We start from the raw sequence: 21,201 nt of genomic DNA, 5'->3' as shown, positions 1-21,201 counted from the left end.
GTGCCTGCAAATCTGCTCAATCAAATGGCGTCAGTAATAGATTGTAGAGAATGGCCAAGTTTTGGACCATGTGGAATAAAACCAGTTCTCGTGTTTAACAACCAACCAGGACATCTTTAAGAGGTGACGCCGCAAGAAGACAACATTCATCACGAAGGGCCTTCACCATCCAGGACGTACCCTCTTCTGGGTACCATAGTCTAAAGATGCACATTTAGCATTTTTCAGCCGTCAGATTTCTCCGCAGTCCATGAAAACGCATACACTACCTCACTATCTCTCTTCAATGCTGTTTATTTATTTTTATTGTAACATAGGATTTTTTTTGTGTATTACAGTGTACTGCTGCCACAAAAACAACAATTTTCTGACATATGTCGGTGCTAATAAACCTGATTCTAATTGAAATTTCTTTCAATTACTGTGAAGAAGTACTTGCCTGACTATGATTTGCTTGCTCGATCCTCCCAGTTTTTCATCCAGTCCCAAAGGCTTCCCAAGCCAAGTCCCAGTGTTTCTGTTGTAAGCCATTGGGTTGGTGTTAAAAATGGGAACTGGCAGTGAGAGGTGCAACTTGTCTCTCATTTTAGTTTGTGCTGCCACCTGAGGGCAGCTTGAAATACTCACCAGTCTGCAGGCTGACTGCTGATTGCAGTAAGAGATGCATATTACCCTTAACTTGAGTGTCTCTTTTACCCTGTGCTGCTCCTTGTCACTCCCAGCCACCTGCATTTCCTAACCCCTCCTCCCCCCCCCCATTCCTTAGCCACTCCTGATGACAAAGAGTTTGATATGAAAATATGGGAAATGAATCAAGGAAATCCAGTTGATGACCGGACAACCGCACTGTAACTGGTACCAATGTGCTGGATGCAATGTCTGTTTCAGTAAGTGGAGTCATCTTATAAACTATTTGCTTGGCCATATCCAGAAAATAGGCACACTGTCTGTAAATTTTGTCCTGCACTGACACACTTCAGTGATGTATCTTTCACCCACCCACACCTCTACTGTCTCTGTACTCATGGCTATGTGGCTAAGCACAACTCAAACGCCATCTAAAAAGTTGCCAATGACACCACTCAGATGGTAACGAAGAGGCATATAGGAGCAAAGTAGTTTGGTTTCCTCACCACCTGCTCACTTCTCATTACTACCATCAGGGAGGAGGCAGAGGAGCCCAAGGACACACACTAAAAATCTTAGGAACAGTTTTTCCCTTCTGCCATCAGATGTTTAAAAATTGTATTTTAAAAATATACCACAGATACAGGCCCTTCTGGCCCAACAAAGTACACCGTCCAGTTAAACCCATGTGACTAATTAAGCTAATAACCCTTACATTTCTGGAATGTGGGAGGGAAGTGTAGCACCCAGAGGAAACCCACGTGGTCATGGGGAGAATGTAGAAACTCCCTACATAAAGCAGCAGAAAGGAACCCAGGCCACTGGTTCTGTAATACTACCTCACCAGGTAGTATTAATTTGACACTATTTATACTTTTATTGTAATATACTTTATAAAGTAAATTTTTACAAACCAGAACGTTTCACAACATATGTCAGTGATAATATGGCTGATTTTGATTCAGATTAACTTCTAAATAACTTGGAATCTGAATGTAATTTCAGGTACTAGAAATGATTGTTTAAGACATCGGTGTAAGTTGGAAGACTAGGATGGTGATGGAGCACCCAGATGTGCAATGGACCTGGCTGCACGTTATCTTCTGTTCCAGCATAATTCAAACCACGGCCGTATCTCTTCATGCCAAAAGTGATTTATCATCTGGTGGCAATACAATTTACATTTATTCCACCAAAGCTGTTCATGTTGGGAACTCAAATCCTCCAGGCAGTTCTCCTCAATCCTTGCCAGAAATCTCCAGCAAAGTCTCCGCTCATGAGGAACCTGACCCACCTATCCACTCGGGCATGTCCCCTTTGTACCTGAGCGCATCATCGAGGGGAAATTCATCTGATTTTAGTGGTGATGATGAGGATCTGGTGTTTGATGATGAGGATCTGGTTTTCAATAGTGAGGATAATAGCAACATTGAAGAAGTCAAACAGGACATTACTGAATCTCAAGCATTTATTTTAGGAAATGGATCTGTTCCTTCAGTCATATCTGCTGATACAAATTCTTCTTCTGATTATTCTTTGTTGAAGCCATTTAATAGTACCTCAGTTTATAAATCAACCCAATCTGTTCAAAACCCCAAACATTCTCAAGGCAGTGGAACAGTGCACGACATCTCTTTTCTCCAACATTCCACAGCAACGTTTCCAAATGATGATTTATTCTTTGAGGTCAATTCTCACCATATGACTCTTCCACACACTGAAACCATGCAAACAACACCAAGACCTCTTGTAGCTCTGGGAAATATGAATCCAACATTGACTTCAGATCATTTGGTGACTGAGAAACCGTACTTTATCACTACTTCCTATGTGTCACCAGGAGAGGAAACACCTGTTCCGGAAATCAAAAGGAATCATGATCAAGTGCTTACTCCATTGGTTATTGAGTCTTCTGCAAAATGGCCTCAGGATTTTGTTTCAAAGAAACTGAGTGTGAATCACATGAGTCCAGCACCCATGCGTTCTGCTTCTCCTTTGATCACAGGGTCTAGTTATTCTGCAATGATGAGTGAAAAGTTATTAATAGTCAGCCGACCTGCTGCTGATGTTTCTGAACTACATAATCGAACAGATACATTCAGTCGAGCTAACACAATAGATGCCAATGCCCAATTCTTTGCCCAACGCGCTTCCAATAGTGTAGAACACCTTCCAAAGTTGACAACAACACCTGCTTCTGAGAGGCAGGTGAGGTGGCAAACTACTGATCGAGCTTATCCACGAGTGAAGGTCCTCAGTGCTACGGACAGGATGTCTACATCGCAATGGGTTAGAATGTCAGCATATGATACAGATAAGTTCTTACCTTCCCAGCAAACCACCCAGACATACTTCACCTCAGAACAAGGAAATGATATCTACACCAATCCAGTGGACAGCTCAGCAACGGTCATTGAGATGGTGGAAGATCCCCAGTTCCTTGATGGTCAACCAACTAATACTAAACAGGGTTCTGTAGTGAGAGGTTCTTTCCCCAATGGATTGGCCACCATCTCTCCAACAGCAAGACTGCAGCATCTGACCTTAAAAGGAAATAGAAATGTGCTGTCATCAATTGAGCCAACCAGAGTGGTCACCACAACGTACTTCTCACCATTAACGGCATGGAGACATGGCCCATCAAGAGAACCCAACTCTGCTATTGAATCGGCCAAAACAGAATCCATACCAAGTGGCCGCTACATGGCAATGCTAAAGACGAGGCCTACTGTGCTAACGCAACAGCTGACCGCAAAGATCTCAAACAAAACTAATGTTTCTGTGACCCTACCACCTCTAACACAGGGAGGGCTTGGGACCAAATCGATAAGCACCACTTTGAGTTTGCCACGGGCAACAACCAAAGTCCCTTTGCCCAGTTCCCGCCCTACAAAGGTGTCTATAGCAGAAACAACAATGAAAGGAGGTGAGCTATTGTCTTTTTTCTGTTTTTCACCAAGTTATCTGAATGAATTTAATTGGTTCTGCCTTGGTTAAGAATTTTGCAAGGATGCAATATGTGTTAAATAATGTCACACCCAGCTAGGGATAAGGTTAAGGGTAACTCACATGCAAAGATTCCAGCCCAGTCTATTGAGAAGTGGTCTGTGCTGAAATGGAAGGTACGTGTGCAGTAACAACTTTCACATTCTTGCCTTCACAAAATCACCCGTCCTACTTCTAATGTGGGAAGAGCGAGGCATTCACCAATTAATCCTTATTATGTCAAAAATTCATGCACAATCATAAACTGTGCCCCCTTGCTAAACCAGATTTTGTTTAATTATTTTGGGATGGAGGAAGGTATATATGTGTGTACTCATGAATCCAGTCTCTTCAGCTGAATTGAACCAGATTTGCTTATCTTGATCAGAAGATCTGCATCCACTTAAGTTTTGAGTTGCAAGCCTGCGGGTCCCTGGTTAGAATAATTTCAATCCAGTCTCCTGGATTGGAGGATTGTTAGATGGCCTCTGTGAAAGTATGGAAGAGGCATGAATGGAAAAGCGTTATGGATGATCCCAACAAGTATATCAAAAGGTAGATAGTTTATACCTATGGCTGAACATCCCCTTCAGCTCAATACATAGTGGAAGGAGAAAGTGCTAGTGTATTTCAGTGATTGTATATGTAGCTGAGGATTGGTGAAATTTTCTGTACATAAAGCTGTTCAGCAGGGGTGTCTCTGTGTACGTGGTGGTCATCTTCAATGGAAGACCTTTCAGCATGGACAATAAAAACAGTGAAAGCAGTTGCTGTAAATGGATGTATTATTAAATATGCAGATAGAAAATGTGCACATAATATTTCAGTTCCAGATCTCGGATCTAATTTGGGTGTTTTGCACAGGTCCTGTTAAAGTGGGTGTTAAACCTCCTTTTAAAGATACTGTGACAGAAGGAACATTGCCATCAGCTACCAGAACACCTGGAAACCATTACAATGTCATCACAACCGTGACAGCAGTGACACGCAGCCAGTCAGGTGAGAGGTTGATTCTTAATTTGCTGTAGCAGTATCTAAAGAAACAAAGCTTGTTGCTTGATACTGTTGGCAGTTCTGCTTGCTTCATTTGGAATTGGTTGAAGTATTTTTCTGTCATTATAAACAGACTTCACATATTTTGAGATCCTTCAATCAAAAAGGGTAGTTCTTCTGTTCTAGTATAAATATTGTTTACTCCAGTGATATGATTATATTTAAAATGAATTACAGAAAGCCAAAACAACCTTTACTTGGGGCTGGATTAGTGAGGTGGGGTAGTAGGTAGTAGAGGCTCTTAAAACAGTCTTGCATCGAACTTACACCTACCACCCTCCAACAATCTGCCACCTTGTACTTTGGGTAGAAGACCTGTGCTTGGAAGTAAATATTGAAGCAACACTCTTTTTATTCATTTCATAAAAATCTTTAAAGCTGCAATTTCTCTCCCTGCAAAACCTGAAAATGTGCCAAATCTTTTCCGCACAGACGATGTCTCAGTGTCTTTGCATTCTTTTTGCATGGTGTTTCACTGATAGCTGAAGACATTCTGGGATTTGTTCCATTTAGGTTTCTTTTATTCCAAGTAAGTTATAAATTATTTGAGCTGATATTCAGAGAAAGGAGGAGGAAGGGACTTGATAAGACTAATGAGATCACTGTGGAGCAAGACTGTGTGCATGAGTGAACTTAGCATTCATTTATCATTGACCTAGGGTGGTTAGATTACCTTTCAGAAGACTATCTTCCCACTTTGTTATTTGGTATATTGAACATCCAAGCTATTAGCCACAATTCCAATGTTGTTAATGAGTGAAGTTTTGCTTCTTGAGTGAAAGATTAAGAGGTGTGTGTGTGTTTTGGGGGGGCACGGACTGTGGGTGTGGGGAAAGGGTACGATGAGAGATGTTGGAGTATGTGTCCTTCATAATTTGGAGATAGTTGGAATACATTGGTTTAGGAATCAAGGTGTTTGAAGAGTAACCCCTTCCATTTCTAACTGCCAACATTTGTAGCATAAAGAAGAATTATAAAATGCAATGGATTGGTAAATTGTGATGTCTGAGTGAAATTCAACACAGGAGCTATGACATTAGTTGATCGCACACATGTTGGTCAAGGTAGAGCTATTCTGCCTAATTTTGCTTCCCAGTTCTTGGTCTGCAGTTATAATAATCACCCTGGCAGTGATTTGCCAATTCCCCCAACTCCATAAGTTTTTCTCAATTACCCTGATGTCGTAAATTAATGACCTGTAGTCATTGATGTCCAGTCTTGTCCTTTCATTTGCTGGATGATGCTACCTCACTGTTCACTGATTACAACTGCATTAAGGAGTTTGCCCAAACTCTATAGTTAAGGAGAGAGAACTTTTCCATCAGGAGCAGGCAGAGTGAGTGAGGAGAGATTTCATCAAAATGCCGGTATTCCTACATCTGTGATCAGGGCCTAATGAAGGGGCTCAGCTCAAAACATCAACTGCTTATTCTCCTGACCTGATGAGTCCCTCGAGCATTTTGTGCAGTTCTCCAGGATACCACAGTAGTGTAGCAGTTAGCATGATGATATGACAGTCCAGGGCATCAGAGTTCCAAGTTCAATTCCAACACATCCACAAGAAGTTGTATGTTCCTCCCCATGACTGTGTGGGTTTCCCCTGGGTGCTCCTGTTTCCTCCCACATTCCAAAGGTATACTGGTTAGTAGGATAATTGGTCACTGTAAATTGTCCTGTGATTTTTAGGCTAGGGTTACAGAGGTGTGTCACTCGGTGATGCAGCTCGTTGGGCTGGAAGAGCCAGTGCTGCACTGCGTCTCTAAGTAAAAATAAATAAATTAAACAGGTCACAAACAAGAGAAAATTTTCAGATGCTGGAAAGCCAAGCAACACACACAAAATTTAGGAGGAACTCAGCAGGCCAGGCAACATCTATGGAAAAAAATGTGCAGTCAATGTTTCAGACCGGAACCCTTCGACAGGACTGGAGAAAAAAAGCTGAGTAGATTTAAAAGGTTGGTTGCTCAATTAAACAGGGTTTCCTCTCCAACAGCATGACTTCCCTCATGCCATTCCCATGTGCAAATGGCAGGGGAATCTCTCCGACTTCTCCTGGAAATAATCATTCGCTGAAATGCAAGAAACCTCTGCTCTCATACATTGCGTGTCTGAGGGCTCCTGGAACAGCTGGCACATCCCTGTGTACACCCAGGGAATAAAGTGGCAATGGGAAGAGGGGGAGGGTGTGCTTGAACTCGAGAGGGAAGTACCAGGAAAATAAGAGAACCAAAAAGGAGATAATGAAGCTTTATTAAGGTGTGTGATAGTTCATCTCTTCTGCTTAGTTGTTTCAGATATGCTAGTCTAGGACAAGAATGGAGCAGAATTTCTCTCAGTTATGGTGAGAACATAAGAAATAGGCAGAAGTAACGTATGTCCGACTTTGCCACGGGTAGCCAGCAACAATGAGTTGAAGATGCGATCTGATCCACCTGGACCTTATGAATGGTGGAGCAGGCTTGAGGGGCCAAGTGGCCTATTGCTACTCCTTATTCATATGTTCAAATGTAACTCCCTTAATATCTAACTACCTCTTGATGGCTTGGTTATACTCAGTGGCTGCCTCCTTGGTAGAGAATTTCAAAGATTCACCATCTTCTGGGTAAAGAAATTTCTTCTCAACTTTCTCCTAAATGACAAATGCTTTACTTTGTCCAGACTTTTTTCTTGCCACCCACATGAAGTGAAATCTGTATTCTTGTATCTACTGTGTCAGGCCCCGTTAAAACGATATATGTTTTTTAATAAGTGGAGCCTGCGAGCAGCTTCAAACTCTGGGGAGTGTACATCTCACACAAACTCTCATGGTCCCAGAACACATCCTACACAGTCGGGAAAGCTCACCAATGCCTCTACTTTCTGAGGAGGCTGAAGAGGGCTGGACTATGCACATCCATACTCATGTCATTCTATAGATGCACTGTAGAGAACATCCTGACAAGCGGTATCACAGCAGGGTATAAGAACTGCACTGTGGCGGACAGGCATGCCCTACAGTGAGTGGCCGAAACTGCTCGATGCATCACCGGTCTACCTGGAATCAAAGCCAGAAAGGTTCTGGAAAAGGGTCAGCAACATGGTGAAGGACTGTTTGTTCCAGACCCATCAGGAAGGAGACTGCATAGCATCCACGCCAGGACCACCAGACTCAAAAATGGTTGATCAACATCTCCACCCGCTAACCCATCCGTCCACAACCCCAACCACCACATATCAGTCGCCTCATATATAGATACTCCTGCACCTGACGCCACTTCTTGGCCGTACAATTAATCTATGTATACAAGCTATCTTATGTATTTATGTTTTTTATTATTATGCTGTTCTTTATCTTGTGTGTTTTTGGTGCTGCATCAGATCTGAAATAACAATGATTCTGTTCTCCTTTACACTCATGCACTGGAAATGACATCAAACAATCTCCGTTAAAGACTACAGGCTCAGCCTGCTTAATCTCTGCTCTTGCATCAAATCCGTGGCAGCCCTTTGCTGATCTGCCTCTCACTGGTATATCCTTGATTAGATACAAGTAATTAGGAGACAAGTAGCATCCACTGTAGAGTGTGATTGTTCTCCTCTCAGTTCATCATTCAACCAGCATCACAGAAAGAACAAAATATCCTGGTGTTTATCTCATCGTGTACAAATTGGCTAAACCTGTCCAACATTATAGCACTGGATATATTCCAGGGGAAATTAATTGACAGTAAAGTTTTTTGGGCCATCCTGAGGTTGTGATGTGTACTGTATAAACACAAGACTTGCACTCTCTTTTATGTGCGTTCACTCTGCTTTTTGAGCAGAGTCTTATCTCCTTTGGATTGTCATGGTCTGGAATTTTGGAACAAAATGTAGTAGTTGTTTCTGCCTTCCATGGACCATCTGTTTTATGGAGCTCTGTACTGTAATGAGTCCAGCTTGAACCTGAATCATTGAGACTTCAGTGTTGGCTGGGTAGGTTTCCAGGGTGACCATCCATGATTGTTCTTGGCTATCCTTAAAAATCTTCTGATATCTGATACTGACTGCACTGCTTGTACATGTCAGTGAACTCAGGTATTTACCAAACATTTTCTTTTGACAAAAATGCCTTAATTATAACTTTACTAATGGTAAAGGGATCAGTGGGAAGCTAGATGTGCCAGCCTTGTTTTATGAATTTGCATGTGCTTCAAGAGAGGATTTTATTTCACTTCTTTCAGACAGACTTGGAAGTCTTCCCTTATTCAGGAAATGGCTTATACCTTTACTTGGCTAGATAATGTGCAAGCAGGCTGCAGTGAGAGTGGAAATCGTCAGAGAACCATTACAAACCCTTTCCAAATGATTTGTTATTTTAGTTAAAACAATTATAAATTTAAAATTCCTCTTTCAAGTTTTCTGCACTTGGAAAGCTTTAAAGAAACTTGTGCAAAAATAGCATAGATGTTGAAAAGGATTTAAACAGTTGGCTCATTTCCTTCCGGTGTTCCCCCCCCCCCCTTTCTTTCTTCCATGGTCTTCTGTCCTTTCCTATCGGACACCCCTTCTCATGCCCTGTGTCTCTTTCACCAGTCAACTTCCCAGCTCTTTACTTCATCCTCCCTCTTCCAGGTATCACCTATTACCTTGTGTTTCTCTCTTTCCTCCTCCACCTTTTAAATCTACTCCTCCTCTTTTTTTCCTCCGCTCCTGCCAAAGGGTCTCAGCCCAAAACAATGACTGTACTTTTTTCCATAGATGCTGCCTAGCTGCAGAGTTCCTCCAGTATTTTGTGTGTTGCTTGGATTTCCAGCATCTACAGATTTCCTCTTGTTTGACACATTTCTATCTTGTATGGGTCTATGGTGTTACGTACCCCGTAACTGGGTCACTTACCAGCAAAGCTAGAGAGGTCCGTTGAAGTCTGATGGTACTATTTTTAACAGTATTTATTGATGAAATACACAAAAATAATATCAATGCAAACATACAGATAATATACGTCGTCAATACTAAATCTAAAAGCGCAGGTATAATAATAATCAATAAGAAATAGCTCTATTGTTGTCCGATGGAAATATAAAAGTCACTCAAGTTCATTCAAGCTGCAGGCTGCAGCCATTGGTTGGAGTCAAGAGAGAGGGTTTAAACTTGCCCATTCCTTCTATGATGTCAATCCATCGAGAGTCGGTGGGGGCTGATTTCTCCTTTGTGTTAGCTAAAGCCGTGTTTCCATGGCAAGACCCACCAATTCCGAGGCAAATGGAAAAGGACGCACGTGGGCTTTTCCACCGGCTTTCGCTATTACGCTGTTACAGGAGTTCTAGCATTTCTTCTGGTGCGTCTAAAGGGGCTGTTCCCCAGACCCTCTTTTAACCCCACTCACGGGGTCTCAGATGTCACTCAGGGTGGAATGATGCCATCCCCCAACCAGCCCACGTTGCCTGAGTGCTTCCACGAAGCACAGTACTCAATACACAATTCCATCTCCAAGAGACAATGACCTGTTCCGTGGCTTTGTATCGCTGGGGGCCAGGACCTTCCAAACATCTCTCTCTCATTTCCTGGGTCTCCTGACCTGACTTAATAGCGATCTTGTGATTCTCAAAAAGGAGGGGAGCACAGGTGTAACAATGGAAATAATTTGAACCTCTACACCCAAAACTAAACAAAGAGTGGCTTTCGATGGGGTTAACTCCATTAATCTTGCATGACTTATGAGAATCTAGATAGTATAAGGAAAGTCAAATTGACTTTGCATTCTGTTAGCTTTGGGTCTCTGGGTTTGTACTCATTGGAATTTAGAAGAATGAGGGGGAATCTCATTGAAATCTATCAAATACTGAAAGGCCCGAATAGAGTGGTTGTGGAGAGAACGTTTCCTATAGTGTGCGAGTCTGACATCAGAGGGCACAGCCTCAGAATACAAGGATGTCCCTTTAGGACAGAGATGAGAAGAAAACGTCCCTTTAGCCAGGAGGTGGTGAATCTGTGGAATTCAATGCCAGAGGTGGCTTGGAGGCTGAGTCATTGGGTATATTTAAAGTGGAGGTTGTTGGGTTTTGGAATAGTAAGGACGTCAAAAATTACAGGGAGAAGACGGAGAATGGGGTTGAGAAGGATAATAAATCAGCGATGAAGGAATGGCAGAGCGGACTCGATAGGCCAAATGGCCTAATTCTGCTCTCTTGTTTTATGGTCTAATTAATTTCCGCTATTGAAAATTTAAATAATACAACACAATCAATATATTTGCTAAGATAATGTGACTCCATTCTTAACCATGAAAATAAAAAAAATGTTACAGGTGCTGGAAATCTGTAACAAAGACAGAAAATGCTGGAAAAACTCAGCAGGTCAGGCAGTATCTGTGGAAAAAGAAATAGACTACTGTTTTGGTCAATGATCTTTTATCAAAACTGGCAAATGGAGAAATACAAGCTAGTTCTCTTAATGAAAGTTACTCTCATCTCTTCTGACGAAGAGTCTCGGCCCGAAACGTCATTTAAAAACCAATTTCTCCTTATAGATGCTGCCTGGCCTGCTGTGTTCCACCAGCATTTGTGTGTGTGGTTCTCATCTCCCCTACCCAGTTCTGATAGAGTGTCACAGACCTGAAAGCTGGCTGCTGCTTTTTCTACAGATGCTACCTGACCTGTTGAATATTTCCAGCTGTGTCTGCTTTTATTCCTGACTATAGCTTGCTTTGCTTTCTTAGAATATCAGGCACACAGACCATATTGAAACCAGAGATGTTATGTGGCTGCCCTCTCTGGAATCGGAAATTTGTTCATGATGATGAAGCTTGGTAATACTCCGTTAATGCCCCTCCTCCCCTTTTTACCCATCGCTGATTTATTTCCCACCCTTTTTTTTTCTCACTCTGCCTGTTCTCCATCTCCCTCTGGTGCTCTCCTCCCCCTTTTTCTTTCTCCCTAGGCCTCCCATCCCATGATCCTTTTCCTACTCCAGCTCCGAATTCCTTTTGCCAATCAACTTCCCAGCTCTTAGCTTCATCCCTCCCCCTCCTGTCTTCTCCTATCATTTCACATTTCCCCTTCTCCCTCCTACTTTCAAATCTCTTACTATCTTTCCTTTCAGTTAGTCCTGATGAAGGGTCTCGGCCCGAAACGTCAACAGTGCTTGTTTCTATAGATGCTGCCTGGCCTGCTGTGTTCCACCAGCATTTTGTGTGTGTTGCTTGAATTTCCAGCATCTGCAGATTTCCTCGTGTTTGCTTATTGGTTATCGATTTTGTTTTGCAGAGATGAGGGGCATTTATCCTTCTCTTCAAAAAGTAGTAGCATGTCACCCTCTGCAAGAGAGCAGACGAAGCGTTGGTTTGCTAACTCAAGTGAAAGCTGATATCACCAGCAATGAATGTGACACTCTCTCAGTACTGCACCAGTTTGCCTAAAAGTAGATTGTGATTGACTGTGAAGAATGCCACTCACTCAGTCATGGCTGACACAGTGAAATTAGACGTAGGGATTATATAATTTGATATTCCAAAACCCCAGCTAACATCATCAGAAAAGGACAGCCAGAGATCTTTCTCAGACTGTTGGTGCAGAAATTGGTTTTTAAATGAAGTCCTTGATTGAAGTGAATCTTGGAAGAGATGTTAGTAGTATTGTAAACACAAGAGATTCGGCAGATGCTTCAAATGTAGAGTAACGCACAAAAATGCTAATGAATTCAGCAAGTCAGGCAACATCGATTATTATGAAGAAAGAGTTGATATTTTGGGCCAAGGCCCTTCATCAGCACCTAGGTTCAAAACGCTGACTCTTTCTTCCTCTCAGTAGATGCTGCCTGACTTGGTTTGTCGGGTGCTGAGTTGCTTAGGTATTTGACATATTGGTATAGTACACTGGTTGTGAGTGCAGGTGGCTACAGGCTGACAGTTATGAATGTTATGAGGTATCATCAAAGTTATTTGAACAAGATTGGTTGATCTTGATCACGTATGTGCTTGAACTCACGCTGATAAGTCAGTATAAAAAGAGAGTGAAAAGTATTTGTAACCGTTTGCAGGAATGTAGGGTAAATGTGGACCCTTTGCGCAGAATGGCCTATTCCTCTCTCAGACTTGTTTATCACATTATTTTTTTAAATCTGGGTGTGGATTGAAGAGAGGTGAGTTCTCCTAAAGTGTGAAATAGGTTGTTTGATCACAGCTGCCTACATCCTGGAGTGACATAGAAACATAGAAAACCTACAGCACAATACAGGCCCCAAATGCTGCTGGAACACAGCAGGCCAGGCAGCATCTATAGGGAGAAGCACTGTCAACATTTCAGGCCGAGATGGATGCTGCTTTCCCATGACAGTGTTTTGTGTAGATGAGTTCAAAGATGAGGACAGCTTTACCCATCGTGGATTGGACAGTGATGGATAGGAGATGCATTGGTTTTCCATTATTGTCACTTAGTCTAAAGCTCAGAACTCACTACCTTACAGAACCTTCAAAAGACTTCAACAGATCAGGAATGCTGATGGCCAGTGCTATCACAGGGGCTATTTATTCTGTGACAGCATTAAATGTTCAGCCTGGTTTTGCATCAACCTGCACATCCCAGTATAGCAACACACACAAATGCTGGAGGAACTCAGAGTCCAGGCTGCATCTGTGGAAAAGAGCACAGTCGATGTTTCAGCTTGAGACCCTTCGTCAAGACAGAAAGGAAGGGAAAAAGGCCAGAAGCTGGAGGAGAAGAGAAGGAGCAGAAGCTGCGAGGGGAGAGGTGAGACCAGTTGAGGGGGCAGGTGAGTGAGAGTGCGAGGCGGAATGGAGGAAGAAACTGAAAGGGGAGAGGTGAGACCAGTTGGGGGGGGGGAGGTCAGTGAGTGTGCAAGGCGGAATGGAGGAAGAAGCTGAGAGGGGAGAGGTGAGACCAGTTGGGGGGGGGAGGTCAGTGAGTGTGCGAGGCGGAATGGAGGAAAAAGCTGAGAGGGGAGAGGTGAGACCAGTTGAGGGGGGGAGGTGAGTGAGAGTGCGAGGCGGAATGGAGGAAGGAGCTGGGAGGTGAAGTGCTGAAGAAAAAGGAATCCAATAGGAGAGGATAGTAGACTATGGAAGAAATGGAAGGAAGAGGGGAATCAAAAGGAGGTGAGGAGAAGAGTAGGAATGAGAGGGTAACCATAATGAAGAATGATAAAAGAGCGAAGGGGGAGAGGGAGGGATATTACTGGAAGTTAGAGAAATCGATGTTCATGCTATCAAGTTGGAGGGTACTGAGAATGAATATGAGGAGTTTCTCCTCCAGCATGAATTGGCTTCATCGTGGCTGTACAGGAGGCCATGGATGAATCATATTCTCAGTATTATTTATTTCCTTATTAATTTATTATTATTATTTTCTTGCAGCCATTCACAGTAAATAGAAGAAGTACAGCAGAATTGATGAATAATCACTCATAATAAAGACGAACAACCAGTGTGCAAAAGACAACAAACTGCAAATACAAAAAGAAACAAAAACAAAATATTAAATAAATAAGCAATAAATATTGAAATCATGAGGTGACGAGTCCTCGAAAGTGAGTCCATAGTTGAGGAATCAGTTCAGTGATGGGGTGAGTGAAGTTATCCCCACTGGTTCAAGAGCCTGATGGTTGAGTAATAATAACGGTTCCTGAACCTGATGGTACATCCTTCCTGACAGCAGCAGCGAGAAGAGAGCATGGCCTTGATAGTTGGTTTTTATTTTAATGATACATGCTGCTTTTCTATGACAGTGCTCCTTGCAGATGAGCTCAGTGGTAGGGAGGCCTTTTCCTGTGATGGACTGGGCTGCATCCATTACTTTTTTAGGGTATTGGTGCTTTCCTACCAGGCAGTGATGCAACCAGTCAGTATATTCTCCACCATGCATCTATGGAAGTTTGATGACATGCAGGATCTAAGAAAGTTGAGGTGCTGCTGTGTCATTTCTGGGCTGAAATGGTAATGCTGAGGAATTCTCCACCTCCGATTCCCTGATGAGGACTGACTGATAGACCTCTGGTTTCTTCCTCCTGTGGTCAATAATTTGCTCTTTGGTTTTGCTGACGTTGAGTGAGAGGCTGTTGTTGTTGGACCTTTCAGCCAGATTTCCAGTCTCCTTCCCATATGCTGATTTTTCACCACCTTTGATTTGGCCTCAACGATGGTGTCATCATCAAACTTAAATAAATAAATAAATAAATAAATAAATAAATAGATATATGTGTTTAGCCTCACAGTCATAGATATAAAGCAAGTAGAGCAGGGGGCTAAACACAGTCTTGTGGTGCACCTGTGTTGATGGTGATTGTGGAGGAGATGTAGTTGTCAATCCGAACTGACTGGAGTCTGTAAGTGAGGAAATCCAGGATCCGGTTGCACCCAGAGGCCTATCTCTTACAGCTTATTGATTAATTTTGAGGGATGACGATGTTGAATGCAGCGCTGTAGTCAATGAAGAGCAATCTGATGTGTATATCTTCACTGTCCAGATTTCCCAGGGTTGAGTAAAGAGCCAATGAAATGGCATCTACAGTGTGCCTGTTTCTCTGGTAGATCCAAGTCACTCTTCAGGCAGGAGTTGATGTTTCGTCACCAACCTCTCATAGCACTTCATCACCATGGACAATAGTCAGTGAGGCAGGTTACTACGTGCTTCTTGGGCACCTGTATAACCCAACTGCAACTTCAAACTGCTGGTAGGAGGTTAAAGATTTCAATGAATGGTCCAGCCAATTGATTAGCTCAGGTCTTCAGTACTCGGCCAGGTATCCCGTCTGGGCTAGATGCTTTCTGTAGGTTCATTCCCATATCGGATGCTCTCTCAACAGCCTCTGAGACAGTATTCACAGTGTCATTGGGGACTGGGAGTTTGTGAAGAGGCCTCCATGTTTTGTCAGTCAAAGTGAGTGTAAAAGGTATTCTCATCTGGGATCAAAACCTTGTTGTCACATATTTGGCTTGGTTTTTCTTTGTAAGAGGTGACAGCATTCAAGCCCTGCCACAGCTGTTGGTCATCAGTGATTCGTTTGGTCCAGAATTTCAAAAATCTTTTGCGCACTGTTGATATTTTAAGTTGCATTTATAATATTTTCCTCGACTGATTTTCAGTCAAAATTCTTCATAGACAAACATATTTCAAAGCTAGTCAAATATGTCTCCTGAGGGGTTCACTCTCAGCCTTGGTACTGCCAGACATTACTTCACTTTGTCAGCAGCCATAGACAGAGTTAAAACAATTGGCAGCTACACAAGTCCTGTTTTTCAAAAAAATAGGGAAGCTTCCTCTACTTTCCATCATGATTCATTCACTAAGGATTTTTAACACTTTCTACATGCTTCTCTATTTCTTTAAGGAACTAAATGATTTGAAGAGCTACATTTCAATGTCTTGGAATTTACCAGTTTAGCAGCAACCCCCAACTCCCTATTGATGGTTGAGTTATGATCAGAGGGGATAACTTCACTCACCCTAACACTGAACTGTTCCCACACCCTATGAACTCTCTTTCAAGGAACCTTCATCTCATATTCTCCATATTATTGCTTATTTATTATTACTTCTTTTTATATCTGTACAGTTTATTGTCTTTTGACATTGGTTGATTGTTTTGTTGTGAGTAATTTTTCATTGATTCTATGGTATTTCTCTGTGAATGCCTGCAAGAAAATGTATCTCAGGGTTGTATATGGTACCACATATGTATTTCAGTAATAAATTCAGTTAGAGCATTGTCAGTCAAAGAAAGCCTTGTTTCTGAGCTGCAGTCTAACCTACAGTTACGTTCAGCATTTCATTTCAAATGTGCAGGACGTGTACAAATTCTAGCCTTAAGTAATCGCATGAGGCCTGATTGAATTGAATTGACATTATTACTTACATCCTTCATATACATGAGGAATAAAAATCTTTACATCACATCTGCATCTAAATGTGCAATGTGCAATTTATAGTAATTTCTAATAAATTTTATGTAAAACAGGATAGTCAATATAGCATAGAAGTACAATTGTGTCAGCATGAGTTAATCAGTCTGATGGCCTGGTGGAAGAAGCTGTCCCAGAGCCTGTTGGTCCTGGCTTTCATGCTACAGTACCGTTTTGCGGATGGTAGCAGCTGGTACAATCTGTGGTTGGGGTGACTTTGGTCCCCAATGATCCTTTGGGCTCTTTTTGCGCACCTGTCTTTGTAAATGTCCTGAATAGCAGGAAGTTCACAAATACAGATGTGCTGGGCTGTCCGCACCACTCTCTGCAGAGTCCTGAGATTGAGGGAAGTACAGATCCCATACCAGACAGTGATGCAGCCAGTCAGGATGCTCCCAATTTTGCCCCTACAGAAAATTCTTTGGATTTGGGGGCCCATACCAAATTTCTTCAACTGTCTGAGGTGAAAGAGGTGCTGTTGTGCCTTTTTCACCAAACATCTGGTATGTGCAGACCATGTGAGGTCCTCGGTGATGTTTATGCCAAGGAACTTAAAGCTGTTCACCCTCTCAACCCCAGATTCATTGCTGTCAATAGGAGTTAGCCTGTCTCCATTCCTCCTGTAATCAACAACCAGCTCCTCTGTTTTTGCAACATTGAGGGAGAGATTGTTTTCTTGACACCACTGTGTCAGGGTGATGACTTCTTCTCTGTAGGCTGCCTCATTATTGTCTGAGATAAGGCCAATCAATATAGTGCCATCAGCAAATTTAATTAGCAGATTGGAGCTGTGTTTGGAGATATAATTATGGGTATACAGAGAGTAAAGGAAGGGGCTTAGTACACAGCCCTGAGGGGCAGCTGTGTTGAGGGTCAGAGGGGCTGAGATGAGGGAGTCCACTCTTACCACCTGCAGGCGATCTGACAGGAAATCCAGGATCCAGCTACACAAGACAGGGTGAAGACCGAGGTCTCTGAGCTTCTTGTCGAGCCTGTGGGGAATTATGGTGTTGAATGCTGAACTGTAGTCCAAGAACAGAATTCTCACATAAGCATCCTTCTGCTCCAGATGTGGAAGGATGGTATGTAGAGCTGTGGCTTTTGCGTCTACTGTCAATCGGTTGTGTCGGTAGGTGAATTGTAGAAGGTCCAATGTGGGTGGTATCATGCTGCAGATGTAGGCTCTCAGAGTATTTGCTTATTATTGAGGTGAGTGTGACAGGACACCAGTCGTCCAGACATGCGCTGTAGAGATATTACTGAGATCAATAATTCTCAGGCAAATTAAATGAGCGGCTTCTGATGGGTTTAATAGTGATATCAGGAAGTTGCTGTCAGTACCCCAGTTCATCCAGAAGCTGCACTACACATCTGAGCTAGAACTGAAATAGATGAAATAATGTGAAACAGCTATATTTGGGGGATAGATGCCGACTAAACACCCCTGAAGCTGCCTTTCCATTCCAGTGTAACCCAGATTTTAATGATATGATAAACTTCATTTACTACATCATCACCTCTCCAGCATTGAAAATTAGGTTTTCATGATTCTTTCAATTTATGATTAATTGGATCTGTCACACATTCAACTTGCTGTTTCTTCCAATGAAAATTTCCCAGAGAGGATCTTCAGGAAAAAACAAGAGTGCATGGTTGCAATGAATGATCTGTATAAACAAAACAAGAATTCACTGTACCAAGGTAGATGAAAATGGGAATAATTTACCATTACAATCCTGTTGTTGTTCTGGCAATCCACAAGAGACTGACCTTGAGACCCTCTGTTGGTTGTGGGTCAACCATGATGCTGTGTCCTAGCTGTGTCCATGCACCAGGCTCTCCCTTTGTACACAGCTGATGAATCCAAAAGAAAAGCAGAGACTGATCCAGTTTGGCACCGGCAGCATCACAGGAGTTGCCTATTCAGTGTTGAATTCAGAGTAGGCTATCTTCGAGACTCCAGTTCTGGATTTTTCCTCAGGGTTTACTCCCGAAGTTTTCATCATGATTGGGTCTAGCCCAAGACAGTCGAGGTTGGAGATCAGAACTTTCCTTCTCCTGGGTAAGCTGCCAACCGAGGCAGATGAGTCCCATCTGCCCAAAGTGTCTGGTTTTAAGGTGCCAGTAACCCACCATTGCCCCTTCTCCTTTCAATAGAAACGGTTCAGCTGGGCTTAGTAGCTAAACCACACGTGAAGTTCTGGAGCTGGACTTGGTTGTCAGAGGCTATTTGAGGTGCATAGCAATGGGAGCATTTAATAGGTAGTGGGATTTTATCCACACTAACACCTTGGCTGCAACAAATTTAAGGAACAATATTACATTGAATATGTAATTATTCATAAAGTTCTGTAAAACAGAACTTACACATTATGTTAACACTTATGTTCTATTTGCAATTTCTTGTATATACAGTTCTCCTACCCATTGTCATTTCCCTTTCCTCAAAGTCACCTATTATTCCAAATTGTATATCTGTTGCCATCCTCATTGTTACTGGCTCAACAATATGTGGGAGTACTTCATTGTGCAGATTGCAAGCTTTCTGAATAGAAGTTATCACAAGGGTAGTAATGATAGGTGTTAAGTGTTAGCTCTTTTTTTGTAAAAAAAAACTGTCTCTGCAAGCAGGCTACTGGTAACAAGAAAGTGGTGGATTGGAAGAAATCAAAAGGATGCAAAAATCAGAATCAGGTTTATTATCACCGGCATATGTCATGAAATTTGTTAATTTAGCAGCAGCAGTTCAATGCAATACATAATATAGAATTAAAAAATAAATGAATTACAGTATATGTATATTGAATAGATTAAAAATGATGTAAAACAGAAAAAATATATTTAAAAAATGAAGTGGTATCCAAAGATTCAATGTCCATTTAGGAATCGGATGGTAGAGGGGAAGAAGCTGTTCCTGAATCACTGAGTGTGCGCCTTCAGGCTTCTGTACCTCCTACCTGATGGTAACGGTGAGAAAAGGGCATGCCCTGGGTGCCGGAGGTCCTTAATAATGGACACTGCCTTTCTGAGACATCACTCCCTGAAGATGTCCTGGGTACTTTGTAGGCTAGTATCCAAGATAGAGCTGACTAGATTTATGACCCACTGCAAAAACGTATTTAAATGTTTGAACTGATTCATTTTGTTGTAGTTTTCCTGAGGACAATGAACATTGGCTTCTTTATCCAGTGAAAGCTCCAATTCAAGCCTGAACATGCTTGGTTATGTTGCTTATTATCTTGTTGCTGTAATCTTGAACTTAATTGTGATGGTAACTCAATAACTACATACAAATCTATTCTAACAGGATAAGAGCTAGACTTGGGCACAAATAACAAATTTAATTGAAGGTTGTGAACAGTTCAAGTGAATTTTACCAACCTGCATGAGTCACCTTATTCTAAAACTCTTGAGTAAAGTCCAATGTGGCTGCTCTCAAGTTCTGTATCTCTATTGAATGTGCATTGATACGTCATCAAATCAGCTTAAAAAAATGATTGCCTGATCTCCTTGGAAAAAATTTCCTCAGATCCCAAATCCCTGAAATGTAATGGGGGCATGATTACATCATCATTCCGTCATAGGACACTACAGCACTGAAACAAGCCCTTTAGCCCATCTAGTCCAGACCGTAAATTCTGGTGTATAAGCCGAACCCGGAGTATAAGCAGACCCCCATTTTCAAGGTTTAAAAAGTGACTTTTTCCTGTTACCTTTGTATAAGCCGACCCCTTTTGTAGAGGTTTTTGATTTAACCAGAAAAGATCACAAGATCTCACATGCCGCTACTCAGCTTTGCTGGATCCAGGACCTGGAAATTTTGTGAACCAGTACTGCTAAGAAAACAGGCCTACACATTGTAGAGCATTATAAGTGAATTCTTAATAAGTAAATCAGGGAGGGAAATTTTGGATTAGGTTTTCAATGGAAAAGAATCCTTTGAAATGTAATCCCTGTGAAACTATTTAGCGCCCATCGTAATCTTGTTAAAACATAACATGGGGTGACGGGATCAGTACATGTACTCAGTATTGAGTTTTTGACCACCATGTACAAAAGATTAAAACAAATGCAATATGATGCTGGCTTCAAGCTGAAGGTTGCTGATTTTGCTAAAGGAACGAATAATTCTGCTGCCCCCTGATAAGAAGTTAAGTGTAAACAAGTAACAAGTGAGAGAATGGAGAAAGACAGAGGACACGCTGAGGGAAATGCCAAAGACTAAATGTGAAAACTGCAGGAAAACATGCCAGTGGCCAGAACTGGAAGAAAACATTTTAGAGTGGGGGAATCACCAGTGATTGTTCGGATACGTTGTTACCAGAGAATTGATTCGAGTTCAAGTGTTGAAATGGGACGAAAAATACCGTGAGGTCAGCACAAGGTTCAAAGCTACGTGAAGTTGTGCACCCGATTTATGAACAGACATGATCTTGTGTTGAGACAGAAAACAAAGATTGCTTAGAAAATTCCTGCGGGGTTTTGTTGTTTACATTCAAGAACAGTGCTGGATGGACGAAGCGGATAGCTTGAAGTGGGTTAAAAAGGTGTGGCGTCGACGTCCCGAACGTTTCGGGGAGGAAAAGTCGCTACTTGTCTGGGACATGTTCAAAGCGCACTTGTCAGGTGAGACAAAAGCAGCATTGAAAGCTGAAAATATG

At 42.1% G+C, this 21,201-nt stretch overlaps 1 protein-coding gene across 5 annotated transcripts in view; it reads left to right on the top strand.

Annotated features, from left to right (window-relative positions):
- LOC132378059 (uncharacterized) overlaps positions 1 to 21,201 on the top strand; it is a 130,492-nt gene that overhangs the window by 25,531 nt on the left and 83,760 nt on the right. For 4 of the 5 annotated variants that reach the window (XM_059944728.1, XM_059944725.1, XM_059944729.1 and 1 more), the window contains 3 exons: positions 723 to 887; positions 1,633 to 3,553; positions 4,477 to 4,611. In XM_059944728.1, the coding sequence (XP_059800711.1) occupies positions 1,681 to 3,553; positions 4,477 to 4,611 (2,008 nt within the window). In that variant the 5' untranslated portion in view covers positions 723 to 887; positions 1,633 to 1,680. Of the gene's footprint in view, positions 1 to 722; positions 888 to 1,632; positions 3,554 to 4,476; positions 4,612 to 21,201 lie in introns of those variants that run through there. The other variant, XM_059944726.1, reaches the window with a different exon arrangement.

Source organism: Hypanus sabinus, chromosome 19 (genome assembly GCF_030144855.1).
Source record: "Hypanus sabinus isolate sHypSab1 chromosome 19, sHypSab1.hap1, whole genome shotgun sequence".
Classification (NCBI taxonomy): domain Eukaryota; kingdom Metazoa; phylum Chordata; class Chondrichthyes; order Myliobatiformes; family Dasyatidae; genus Hypanus; species Hypanus sabinus.
Note: the sequence above shows the minus strand (reverse complement) of the source record. Positions and strands in the feature narration are given on the sequence as shown.